This window comes from Chiloscyllium plagiosum, unplaced genomic scaffold (assembly GCF_037043375.1).
Source record: "Chiloscyllium plagiosum isolate Xiang-an unplaced genomic scaffold, Cpla_swu_hap1 HiC_scaffold_3, whole genome shotgun sequence".
Lineage (NCBI taxonomy): Eukaryota > Metazoa > Chordata > Chondrichthyes > Orectolobiformes > Hemiscylliidae > Chiloscyllium > Chiloscyllium plagiosum.
In genome coordinates this window covers 60,652,437-60,666,870 of record NW_028270141.1, presented here as the reverse complement: position 1 = coordinate 60,666,870, position 14,434 = coordinate 60,652,437, and the positions used below count along the sequence as shown (strand labels likewise).

The 14,434-nt window shown below is 41.2% G+C and overlaps 1 protein-coding gene across 3 annotated transcripts in view; it reads right to left on the bottom strand.

Moving 5' to 3' along the window:
* msraa (methionine sulfoxide reductase Aa) overlaps positions 1–14,434 on the bottom strand; it is a 524,419-nt gene that overhangs the window by 115,532 nt on the left and 394,453 nt on the right. For all 3 annotated transcript variants that reach the window (XM_043682286.2, XM_043682325.2, XM_043682296.2), the window contains one exon: positions 13,132–13,238. In XM_043682286.2, the coding sequence (XP_043538221.2) occupies positions 13,132–13,238 (107 nt within the window). The remainder of the gene's footprint in view (positions 1–13,131; positions 13,239–14,434) is intronic.

The window sequence follows — 14,434 nt, the reverse complement described above, 5'->3', positions numbered from 1 at the left end:
CTCTTCACTCGCTTCTCGTATTAACCTTGAGTATATCCCTTCTTGCTCAGGGGACTTATCTATCCTCACGTTTTTTAAAATTTCCAGCACATCCTCCTTCTTAACATCAATCTGTTCGAGTATATCAGCCTGTATCACGCTGTTCTCACAAACGACAAGGTCCTTCTCAGTAGTGAATACTGAAGCAAAGTATTTATTAAGGACCTCCCCTACCTTCTCCAACTCCAGGCACAAGTTCCTTCTACTATCCCTGATTGGCCCCACCCTCACGCTGGCCATCCTCTTGTTCCTTACATAGGTGTAGAAGGCCTTAGGAGTTTCCTTAATCCTACCGACCAAGACGTTTTCTTCTTGTTCTTCTAAGTCCATTCTTCTGTTCCTTCCTGGCTACCTTGTAACCCTCTAAAGCTCTGTCTGATCCTAGCCTTCTAAACCTTAAGTAAGCTTCCTTCTTCCTCTTGACTACATGTTTCATATCCCTTATCATCCAAAGTTCCTTCACCCTACTGTCCCTTCCTTCCCTCAGTGGGACAAAACTATCCAGCACTTGCAGCAAGCACCCCCTAAACAACCTCCACATTTCTGTCGTCCATTCACTGAAAACATGTTCCCAATTTTTGCTCCACAGTTCCTGCCTAATAGCATTGCAATTCCACCTCCCCTAATTAAATACTTTCCCATACCATCTACTCCTATTCCTCGCCATGAACTATAGTAAAGGTCAGGGAGTTATAATCACTATCAATGAAACGCTCTCCCATCAAGAGATCTGACAACTGACCTGGTTCATTGCTAAACACCAAATCTAATATGGCTTCTCCTCGAGTTGGCCTATCTACACATTGAGTCAGGAATCCTTCCTGGACACACTTGACAAAATCTGCTCCATTGAAAGCATTTGCACGAAGGAGGTTCCAATCAATATTAGGGATTTTGAAGTACCCCATGACAACAACCCTGTTACTTCTGCACCTTTCCAAAATCTGCTTCCCAATCTGCTTCTCGATGTCTCTGGTGCTATTGGGGGGTCTATAGAAAACTCCCAATAAAGCATCTGCTCCTTTCCTATTTCTGACTTCAACCGATAATGACTCAGTAGACAAACCCTCCTCCAAGATCTCCCTTTCTGCAGCTGTTATACTATCCCTGGTTAGCAATGTCACTCCGCCACCTCTTTTACCTTCCTCGCTATTCCTTTTGAAAAATCTAAACCTCAGAACATCCAACAACCCTGTGATATCCAAGTCTCCGCAATGGCCACAACATTGTAGCTCCAAGCACTGATCCATGCTCGAAAATCATCGCCCTTATTCCTGACATTTTTTGCATTAAAATAGACACACTTCAACCCATCACACTGACTGCAACTTTGCCTATCAACTGTCCAACCTTCTTCACAGACACTCTGCATGGTGTATTTGCCTGTTCACCAATTACCTCAGCCTCTAATCCATAGCTCAGGTTCCCACCCACCTGCCAAACTAGTTTAAATCCTCCCGAAGAGCTCCAGCAAAGCTTCCACCCAGGATTTTGGTGCCTCTCCAGTTGAGATGCAACCCGTCCTCCTTGTACAGATCGCTCCTTCACCAGAAAGTATCCACATATCTGAAGCCCTTCCTCCTACACAGCCCTGCAGCCACATGCTCAGCTGCACTCGCTCTCTGTTCGTAGCCTCATTAGCCCATGGCACTGGTAGCAATCCTGAGATTCCTAATCAGCTCATCGTGCCTTTTAGTTTCCTTCCTAACTCCCTATATTCACTTTTCAGGTCCTCATACTTTTTCCTAGCTATATCATTGGTACTGATGTGTACCATGACTTCTGGCTGTTGGTCCTTCCCCTTAAGAATCCTGTAGACTCAATCCCTGACCCTGGCAGCCAAGAGGAAACATACCATCCGGGTGTCTCGTTCACGACCACAGAATCTCCAGTCTGTTCCTCTCACCATTGAATCTTCTATCACTATCGCTCTCTTATTCTCTCCCTTTCCCTTTTGTGCCACAGAGCCATGTTCAGTGCCAGAGATCTTGCCACTGTGCCTTTCCTCTGATAGATCATCCCCCACAATAGTATATAAAGTGGTATACTTATTATTGAGGGGAATGGCCACAGGGCATCACTTTTCTTTCTTTCTCTCTGTTTTCACAGGCTTTCGTCTTTATATTTTACCTCTCATCCTTGGAGGCATTGGCAAAGTCTGGGGCGCAAGCCAGCACAGGCTCCCGTTCTCAGCATGGATTTGAACTCCTGCCTCAGTGTGGCCTCTACTCTCTGCCTTAGTGTGGACTTGAATCCCTGCACACCTGGGCCTCGAGATGAAGCCCAGATTCTTATCTATTACTCTGAACTCTTACTTCTCTATTTTTCTTATTTTCTTGCTGGACTTGTTATTTCTTTATTTTTCTAATTTTTTCTCTAAGAATCTGTGCCTAGGTACCTTGGTACCTAAAATGGCCCATAAGTGGTGACTTGTAAACTTCTCACTGTACTCACGTGAGCTCATCTGACAGTAAAGTAAATTCTAAAATAAATCTACAGCATCTGAAAACTAGAATTAAACTGTTTGATCTCACCCCATAGACTGTGACTGTTATCAGTGAAATGCATCGTGAAATGAACATTAACCCCTTCAAAACCTTACACAACATGATTGAGAAGTCAGTACTTGTCAGTGCACTTGGCCAACTGATCCCTTTTTGATTTCATGGTGCTTGTGAAAGGATTTAACACTCTAAACAAAGCACTTTCTAATACAGCACTCCCTCAGTACTGCACTAGAGTGTTAGCTTAGATGATGTGTTAGAGTTCCGAAGTGGAGTTTGACCACGTGATATACTGACTAGAAAACAAACAAACTACTGCTGCTTCATAAACAAGGAAATATGCATCTTAAATGAGGAAATAAGCAGCTTGTCCAACTATCACTTTAATCAGACCTCTCGCTATCTCCCCTCCTTCCTTGTTGGCCACAGCTTAAAAGATAGCGTCTCTGTTTCATAGATGTACATGATCATGCTAGTGTTGAGTTTTTACCATGGTTAAATCATATAATTTCTGGATTGAAGGCTCAATTTTATTCACATTCTTCATAGATTTTCATAGAATACAAAACTTACAACAGACTAATAATTAGTACAATTGTTCTCCTCTTTCATCCTGACACAGTCACTTTAATCTACAAACAGAAAATATTGGAAGTTTAAAAAACATTGTGAATCTGTACAGCTAAGCTACTGAACATCGCAAGGGAGTGCTGGGATATGAGATGACATGTCCATTCTCAGACTGCACTATGTTTCGTTCAGGTAGTCAACTCAAGTAACTCAACAAAGCATCAACTCTCAACCAATTGAAGGAACAAAAAAGAAAATCAATGGGATAAATTTAATCATGTGAAATATACATGTTGTCAGTTCTATGTTTATACCCTTATTTTGGACAATTTCATTTAATGCAAAAAAATTCAACAAAATATAAAAAAAGAAATTTGTAAACTATGAGAAAAATACATGGGAGCTTGAGGACTAGGCTCTTTTCATTAAGATAATGAGCTTGGGCACAGGAATTTATGGTAAGAAAATGTTGAAACAAAAATGTAAGAAATCTAGTTGTTCAGATGGAAGATTTCTTATAAGATAGAGGCAGATAGCAAACTGAGAATTTCCTCAAAGTTGTGCTCTACTTTTTTAATTCATTCATGGGATGTGGGCATCACTGGCTTGGCCAGCATTTAGTAACCATCCCTAATTGCCCAGAAGGTAGTTTAATGTCAACCATATTGCTATGGGTCTGGAAACACATGCAGGCTAGAACAGATAAGGACAGCAGTTTCTTTCCCTAAAGGACATTAGTGAATCAGATGGGATCTTCTGCAAACAATCAAAAATGGTTTCATGGTCATTCAACTCCTAATTCTAGATATTACTGTGTTCAAATTCCATTCTCTGCCATAGCAGGATTTGAATCCCATCCCCAGAACATTACTGGGGTCTCTGGATTAATAGTCCCGTAATAATACAACAAAGCCATCACTTCTCCTATTTTTGGCAACTCATATATCCAAAATGTATCTGCCATGAGCAGATTTAAAAGTAGAGAGAGAAAAAAATCAGGAGTTATACCACAGGCCTAGAAAAACAAACATAAATTTCAGAAGTTGAGTTTAAACATTGCTAAGGTAAGAAGATCAGAATCAGGTAAGGAATAAACTGTTTTAAAATTGATGTACTCAAGAAACCCATTAGTATTACTGAAAACATTCTTCCAAGCTGAAGTTCAAAAGTATAGGAAGTGAAATTTCCAACTGATTTAGTTGCACTTAGAAGTACAGAATCCTTATAAAGTCCAAAGTCACACAACACCAGGTTATAGCCCAACAGGTTTATTTGAAAGCACAAACTTTCAGAGCACTGTTCTTTTGATCTGATAAAGGAGCAGCACTCCGAAAGCTTGTGATTTCAAATAAACCTGTTAACTATAACCTGCTGTTGCATGAATTCTGATTTTGTAACCCCAATCCAACACCAACACCTTCACATCATGAAACTCAATTGCAGAAAGAGGCCATTCAGCCCATCGAGCCTGCAGTGACCTTCCGAAGTGCATTCAACGCAGACCCATCCCCCAAACCACCTCCACTTATGCCTGCAACCCCATATTTACCATGGCCAATCCGCCTAACCTGCATCTTTTTGGGCTATGGGAATAAACTAGCTTACCTGGCAGAAACACATGGAGGCACCAGGGAGAACTTGTAAACTCCACATGAATAGTTACCCAAGGCTGAAATCAAACATAGATCCCTGGCACTGTGAGATGCAGAGCTAACAACTGTGTACCACTTCTTATAAGCTGCTATTCAATCATGACTGAATTAGAAGCTCTGAAGTTTTCTGCTGAATAATATATTCTCCCTTATTGAATTCTTACAGTCCAACTTCATAATATTTTATATTATTTGCAGTTTATAACAGCATAGTGCATTATATACAGGTACAGAAAAGCAATGAATACACTGAATGGATTAAGTCTGCCTGAGAAACTGACTGCATATTACATTCAAAATGGTGGCTCCATAATGACGTCTGTATTGTAACTGCAAAATGCTTCAATATCCACAAGACAATTCATCAACATTGCATTCACTATAACCATAATAAAGTTAATCAAACCTTAAACAAAAGATTCAGGAATATGAATCAATCACATAACTTGAACAAAAGATCAGGAGGTTAATGTCAAAAATGTAGAGTTTGCAAACCTTTTAGTTTACTAACATTGTTTTGATCTTATCTACCCATTCTATATTACAATTAATGTCACCCATTGTTAAAGTTTTTTTAACAAATATACATAAAATAGAGAAAACAGGATCTCTGCCTTTATACGCAGAGCCAAAAAAAGGAGAGCTAATGGAATGAAATTTAACAAATGATTTCAAATTGAATTTTCTCTCGAGATAGCATTCATGCAGTTCAGTTTTGTGTACACAACCACAATTATTTCTTACAACTGAAACACAATGCATACGCTGCAGCAAATGGAACTGACTACAGAATTCAACTAATCATTATTGGAATAAAGCACTGCCTTCGTCCATCCAATCTCACCCCTTCCCCCAACCGCACAAATCTGAAGACAAAGCTAATGGCATTGGCCTTAGTGTCCCTTGGTTATACAGCCGTGAGGCACACAGCTGGCAGTTATTCAGAGCTGCTTAACCTTCTTGCCTCTAACATCTCTTCACTACAGCCAATGCCAACAGCTGATTTCCAAACAGCTGCGTGACAATATGCACCTGACCCTTGACCTTGCTTGCTTTCCTCAGAATATGAAAGGGCAAAGTAGAGTCTGTTGCCGTGGTAATAGATCTGTGGTGCTTTGCACAGATGTCATACCAGTAATGGTGGCAGCCAAAAGAATGACAGAAATTAAACCACCAGAGGGAGCTTTAGTATAGTTTTCCATTTGCCATTCTGTCTTGAAGGCCAGTATTTGCAACGATTTATCCAAAGAAGAATACACACTTTAATCCAAGTAATTCTTCATAATTTTCAAAATATGAAAAAAGCTAACTGTTTCACTTAAAGACTTGGTGATTGAGTATGGACTCTAATTATAGTTTCATACTGATGCAATGGTTTCACATTAATTTTATCATCCTAATGTTATATAATTTTAACTTACTTATTTAGTATAGATTGCAATAAACAGCTACATCACACAATAACAAGATTACAAAACATGTGATTTTATGCAATAATATGGCATTGATTATTGACACATGATCCTATGCAGTTGTCTCCAAATACCCTGGTCCACAAGCTTCAGTCTTTGGCTTAAATACAGTCTATTTACAATAAATGCCTTGTTCAGTATTCAGACTGGTCTGTAATGTTGCAGGCCAATTCAGGATTACAGGAGAAGGTGACATGTGTTTTACAGTCTTAATCAGATTGATTTCATTGTCAAGCCATCATATCAGTGCAACAATAACTACGGATGATAAATATTCCACTCGTCCATTTCTCTGCTGAGGTAAAGAAGCAACTTTTTATAACATCTAGATTCTGAAACTCTTAGAATTCACCAAATATTGTCATTGCTACCAAGACAAACACCCTAAATGTTCTTTTGTGGTAACTCAAACCCGAATAACGTATAAAATCTCTCATTCTCTACTATTTTCTTAATTAACCATGTTCAGCTTTCAAAATATGAATTTCTTGGTACAGGATTTTCTAAAAATACTCTGAGGGAGTCAAAAAGAATTAGTGTGATGCAGGATGCAATAAAAAAGATGATGGATAATTATCTGTATGACAAAATAATTTGTGCATAGACTCAATAAAAGACAATCATGTGGTTTGATCAAGCTTCTCATCCTAATGTTCCAGTATAATGGACTGCAATGGCTTTTCCATCACATTTTTTGTCCATGGCACAACACCTTAGTTCTTTGACACTTTACAGCATTCACTTTTTTTTATTTGCATAGTCAGTTACAGTACGATGCTGAGGCTAACAACCAGTCAATGGCTTCATCTGATGTATGAGATTTGGATGATTGTGATACTACCAGCAACGGATTTCATGGGGCAAGAGTACAGTAGGTCAGCTCAGGTCTGACTTGGATGGCCACAGTCGCAATTTGCTCCTCGTGTTCCACTTGTGGAGCAAGACCACAGATATCAGTAGCACTCGAGGACTCCCAACAAAAACTAGCATGAACTGAAGGAGGCAACTGCCAACTGCAGGAGGCAACCAACTAATGGTATTATTGTTGGACTGTTAATCCAGAGACCCAGAAAATGTTCCAGGGAACTGGGTTTGAATCCTGCCATGACAGATGTTGGAATTTGAATTCAATAAAAAAAAAAGAAAATCTGGAATTAAGAGTCTAATGATGACCATGAATCCACTGTTAATTGTCAGAAAAACTCATCTGGTTCACTAATGTCCTTTAGGGAATGAAACTGCCATCCTTACCTGGTCTGGCCTACATGTGACTCCAGACCCACTGCAATGTGGCTGACTCTTAACCGCCCTCTGGGCAATTAGAGATGGGCAATAAATGCTGCCTAGCCAGCGATTCCCTCATTCCGTGAATGAATAATAAGAATAAATGAAAAAATGTCCTCCATGTGTTTCAGCACCTTGTGAAACACAGTTTCAGCACTGTTAGTCTCAACATCATGAGATTATGAATCTAATTTGAATGCACAGTGTTTAGCAAATCAAGTTTCAAAAACTGTACAAATGACTTAGAATCATAGAATCCCTACAGTGGAAATATAAGCCATTGGCACATCAAGTCTGCACTGACCTTCTGAGGGGAATCCCAGCCAGACCCAGCACCCCACCTTATCCCTGTAACCTCACATTTGCTATGGTTAATCCACCTAGGTCCCTGGATAATACAGGGCAATTTAGTATGGCCAATCCACCTAACTAGCACATCTTTAGACTGTGGAAGGAAACCGGAGCACCCAACAGAAACCCGCGCAGACATGGGGAGAACATGCAAATTCGACACAGTCACTTGAGGGTGGAATCAAACCTGGGACTCTGGCGTTGTGAGGCAGCAGTGCCAATCACTGGGCCACTGTGATGACTTAAAACATAAAACTCTTGAGGTAAATTATAAGAACCACTGCTATTTTACTGATTTATTTTGCTGCAAAGATTCTTATGGCAGCTCTCAAAGCACCACAACACCATTTCACTGCAGTATATTTCATGTAGTGTCAACTACCAATAATAGACAGTAGTAGCGCAAGATGTGCCAATACTTTTGCGAGACTTATAACAATGATGGTGACAGCATAACACAACACCTAATCTACAGTAGCTTATTTTCAAACTACTTCACCCGTTTTTGACAGATGTACTGACTTTAATCAGTGCTGAAAATGTGTTGCTGGAAAAGCGCAGCAGGTCAGGCAGCATCCAGGGAACAGGAGAATCGACATTTCGGGCATAAGCCCTTCTTCAGGAATGAGATCCTCTGCACCCGATGTGGCCTCCTCCATATTGGTGAGACAGGCCGGCTACTTGCGGAGCGTTTCAGAGAACACCTCTGGGACACCCGGACCAACCAACCCAACCACCCTGTGGCTCAACACTTCAACTCCCCCTCCCATTCCATCAAGGATATGCAGGTCTTTGGACTCCTCCATCGCCAGACCACAACAACACGACGGTTGGAGGAAGAGCCCCTCATCTTCCGCCTAGGAACCCTCCAACCACAGGGGATGAACTCGGATTTCACCAGTTTCCTCATTTCCCCTCCCCCCCACCTTGTCTCAGTCAAATCCATCGAATTCAGCACCTCCTTCCTAACCTGCAATCTTCTTCCTGACCTCTCCGCCCCCACCCCAGTCTGACCTATCACCCTCACCTTGACCTCTTTCCACCTATCACATTTCCGACGCCCCTCCCCCAAGTCCCTCCTCCCTACCTTTTATCTTAGCCTGCTGGACAAACTTTCCTCATTCCTGAAGAAGGGCTCATGCCCAAAACATCGATTCTTCTGCTCCTTGGGTGCTGCCTGACCCTAATATAGAAGAGGCCACATCGGGTGCAGCGGATGCAATAAATGATGTGTGTGGAGGTGCAGGTGAATTTGTGGTGGATATGGAAGGATCCCTTGGGGCCTTGGAGGGAAGTACGGGGGGAGGTGTGGGCGCAAGTTTTGCATTTCTTGCGGTTGCAGGGGAAGGTGCCGGGAGTGGGGGTTGGGTTGGTGGGGGGTGTGGACCTGACGAGGGAATCACAGAGGGAGTGGTCTTTTCGGAATGCTGAAAGTGAAGGGGAGGGAAATATATCCCTGGTGGTGGGATCCGTTTGGAGGTGGCGGAAATGACGGTGGATGATACGCTGTATATGGAGGTTGGTGGGGTGGTAGGTGAGGACCAGTGGGGTTCTGTCCTGGTGGCGGTTGGAGGGGCGGGGCTCAAGGGCGGAGGAGTGGGAAGTGGAGGAGACGCGGTGGAGGGCATCTTCAATCACGTCTGGGGGGAAATTGCGGTCTTTGAAGAAGGAGGCCATCTGGGTCGTACGGTATTGGAACTGGTCCTCCTGGGAGCAGATGCGGCGGAGACGAAGGAATTGGGAATATGGGATGGTGTTTTTACAGGGGGCAGGTGGGAGGAGGTGTAATCTAGGTAGCTGTGTGTCTGAAGGGGTCGTCAGAGGGTGGGCGAGAATCCTGGTTGAAGAAGTAGGCGCAGAGGCGAAGGCGGCAGAAGAATTGTTCGATGTCTCGCCGCGTGTTGAACTCGTTAATCCGGGAGCATAGGGGAATGAAGGTGAGTGGGCTGTTTCAACATCTGAGGAGTTGCAATCTTGCCGAATGTTGCACAATCACCAGTGAGCATCCCCATTTCTGACCTTACAAGGAAAGATTAGATTCGCTACAGTGTGGAAACAGACCCTCTGACTAATGCAGCTAACACTGTGGGCAATTTAGCATCGTCAATTCACCCTAACCTGCATATTTTTGGACTGTGGGAGGAAACCGGAGCACCCGGAAGAAACCCATGCGGGCACGGGGAGAATGTGCAAACTCCACACAGACAGTTGCCCGAGGCTGGAATTGAACTTGGTTCCCTGACACTATAAGGCACCACTGAGCCACTGTGCCGCTCAAGGAAGGAAGGTCATTGATAAAACTGAAGATGGTTGTACATAAAGCATTAGCTCAAGGAACTCTTGTGAGATGTCCTGGGAGTGCGATGATTGGCCTTTGACAACCACAACCATTTTTTTTTCTACTGCATATGACTCCAACCAGTGGAGAGTTTCCCTCTACTCTCATTTATTCCCAAATGTGGACATTGCGGACTTGAATGACATGTATTGTCTACCCTGTTCATAATAGAACTGAATTGTTTGCTGGGCCATTACATAAGTCACTTATGAGCTAATTGTTTTGGGATAGGCCCAGAAACACCATTCACTGGAGGACATTAAATGAACCAGTTGGATTTTTACATCAATTCAACAGGTTCAGGACCAGATTAACTATTTCCAGTTTTAATTGAATTCAAATCTTCAATTTGCCTGGTGTAATTTTAACTCATGTTCCCTCAATGATATGCTTAAAAAACCTGCAAGGTGTGTATGTCCAGGAAAACCTACACAATGAAGCAGCAATGTACATTATTAGTGTTTTCTTTTGCAAAAGGAATACTGCAAAATATCGGCAAAGAACTGTGTTCAATTGTCCTTGAAAAACATTATTAGATTTGTGGTGAATGATTGTTTTACAGATTGCAGGATGATATGTGAAATGGGGTTCCCAGAAACCTGTATATGATCTAGATTAATGACATAAGCTTAGGTATGCCGGGCCACCACTTAAATTTGCATATAACACACGACTTGGAAATATTATAAACTATGCAAAGAATAGTGATAGATGCCAAGGAAAGCTGGTGGAATGGGCAGACAATGGCAAATGAAATTTAATGCAGGGAAGTACAAAATGGTACATTATTGTTTGGAAAAATTATAAAACATTTCTTTAAATTATATGCATATATGGGATAAATGCATTAATGGCTGAAAATGGCAGGGCAGGTTGAGAAAACCATTAATAAAGTATCCAGTATCCTAGGTTTTATAAATACAGGCATAGATGACAAAAGCAAGGAAGGTATTGTGAACCTTTATAAAACACTGTTTATCTTCAGTTAGACTAAAGTGTCCACTTCTGGGCACAACAATTTATGAAAGATGGAAAGGCACTGGAGAGAGCACAGAGAAGGTTTACAGAAATAGTCCAGGGATGACAGTATGCGGATAAATGAGCAAAGATGGGGTTGGTCTGGTTAAAGCAAATTTAATGGAGATTTGATAGAGGTGCCTAATGGCAAAAGAACCAGAGATGACATGAATTAAACCTTTTTTATGAAGTAAGTGATTTAGATCTAGAAAGTACAAGCAGAGAGTGGTGTGGTGGCATATTCAAACATCGGTCTCAAATGAAAACTAATAATTATCTAAAAAAAAGTCATCAGAGCTATAGTGAAAGGAGGATTGGAACTAGCCAGTTGTTCTTTAAGAAAGTGCCACTGGTGTACAGTAGCTGCCATTTTAAGACTGTTATCACATCCAAGTGATGTGGTTCTATTATACTCACAACCTTGATCCCAGTGCATGGGTACTTGAACCCATGTTCACTGGTATCAAATCTTCATTAATCCTAATGCATCAATGTAAGTATTTGCCTCTTTGCCTGAAAAACACAATGGACTAAATGGCCTTCTGCTATGCTGTAGCCATTCCATGACTGTGAGATTCAGATATCTTGACCTTACAGCTAGCACGAACATCTGCTTTTCTTTGGAGAATGATGTGACAGGCAGGGGATGTCAAGTTGCGGAACAGAAACATGAAAGATTCTTCACCACTGTCTAGGTGAAGAAATTTCCTCTCCTCTCTGTCCTAAAAGATTCACTCCTTATTCTTAATCAATGATCTCTAGTTTTGGACTCCATCATTAGGAACGTCCTTTCTGCGTTTAAACTGTCTAGTAATATGAGAATTTTATAGGTCTATATAGGTCCTCCTCATTCTTCTAAACTCCAGTGAGTACAATCTTAACTAACTCAATCACTCCTCATACAACAGCCCTGCATCCCAGGAATCAATGTGGTAAACCTTTGCCAATACGCCCTTGATAATAAATTCATCCTTCCTCAAGTAAGGAAATCAAAACTGCACACAATGTTCCAAGTGTGGCCTCACTAATGCCCTGATTAATTGCAGCAAGAAGTCCTTATTTCTGAACTCCAATCTTCTCACTATGAAGGCCAACATACAGTTTGCTTCTTTACTGCACACTGCACCTATATGCTTAATTTCAGCGATTGGTGCATGAAAACACCCATGTTTCACTGAACATTCCCCTCTCTCACTTTACAGTTATTCAAATAAATAATCAGCCTTCCTATTTTTGCTACCAGTTATATACATTACAATGCTTTCCCCACTCACTTTGATTGTCCAAATTTCATCCATTTTAAAATAAAGTACATTTAAATTGCAATTTTGTTTAATTCGGGTCAAATAATTTGACCTAGCCATTACAGCAGCTTTATCTGGTCCATGACCTTTGCAGTCCAATTAATAAACATTCATTGCTTTCTAAGTGTTACAGCTGAGAGAACACGTGGGCATATTTGTTTAAAAATGTGATTTTTTAATGCAAAATTCTACACTATGTGTGTAACATCCATTCAATGTTATTGCTGTGTAAGGTATAACAGCTGTTTGTAGTCTCATTTTTGTCTAAGCTTGACAATATGGAGGCAGAAAGCAAACAGGATTTCAGATTTTAAAACTCCTTTGGAAAACATAGACCAGTCTCCATCACTCTAAAACACTCACTGTTCATAACTGTAAAATATATAGTTTTTGAAATGGGATTATAACTCTTACCAATATCAATTATACAATTAAAGGGATGCTGTTAATTTCAGTTCTGCATTAATGATACTATCCTGCAGCAAGATGGCTGCAACAACCTAAATCCCTCTGCTGCTAAAAGAAAGGAACTTGTGGGACACATCTGGTTGCGAAACAGTTAAAGAAAATAATCTCCCTCTAAACATTTATGCACAGTACCTTCTGATAGGCCTCTTTGGATTTCAGAGCTGCAGCCATCTGCTCCTGTGTGTATGGATAAATGACTGAACGATACTGTGTGCCAATATCATTTCCTTGCTGCATACCTGCACATCAAAGAGGAGAAGGTTGATACATTTACAGTCCTTAATAGGCAGTATATATAATAATTCTTACACAAGTCTTTTCCAGTTCACAATAAATGCTCATTGGATAGAAAGCATCAGCAATGAACGAGGTGTGTCTGTTGTTGAGTGTATTTGATTAAAGCTGTACTGCTAATTATGAAAAATTAATGGGAAACATGGTTCTTCGTGTACAACACCACAGAATTCAAATTTAGGATGTTTAGTTAGAGAAATCTGCGACAACATAAAGGATATTCCTCTTTTAATAAGATCTTGGTTGGGGGGTGGGGTTGTGGTCAAATGCTCATTCTTCTATCAGAACAAATGAACTGCTGACAAAATTGCATTCTTAGTAATCACACATTTAAAGTCATAGATTGATTTTTTTTCATTTGCAAGTTGTTAATTTTGAACTAATAGAGTAATTCACCTACCTTACTGTACATGAAGAGGATAATTTGGGGCCTGAAAGAATATTTTGGATCATCATATTATCCATTAAGAGGCTATTGTAGTGATTGGGGTCAGGTTGACCTTGTGAGCTACAATGTGCTTGATTGGGGTTGTTAACCTGGACCAATCAGGAACGCCTTGTTGAACCAAGATAACCAGGATCTTCCTGCCCCTCTTCCATGGTTACCTGCAGGCCCGGGTGTCCCTGTAGGAGTACGAGGTGTCTGCCAACACCCTTGAGGTTTTCAGCGAGAAGTGGGGCACCGCATGGTGTGGAGTGTTTTATTTCCCCCTTCGATTCAATTTTGGTTTAGTCCCTACCCTCTCTTCACTTTTTCAATTGCTTGGGCATTACCCTCTGTTGAGAAGGGCACTGCTTGTCACAGGCTACCTGGGTGTTTCCTTTCTTCCTGGTGTTGGAATATGGATAAAGTCTTCTGCACTCATTTTTTCACTGTGTCCTACACCTGCACACACATAACATGGGTGCTGGGAAAATAAGCACTACTGCTATTTGGCGGTAGTGTGGGGGTAAATTTAAAAAAAGGATCTTCCTTTCCCTCTTCTGCAGTTATGTCCGAGTCCAGGTGTCCCTAGAGAGGGAGTACGCAGTGTCTATCAACAACCTTGAGGTTTTTAGGGAGAGGTGGGCACCGCAGGGTGCCGAGCGTTTTATTTCCTCCTTCAACTCTATTTTGATTTAATCTCTAAGCACTGCCGCT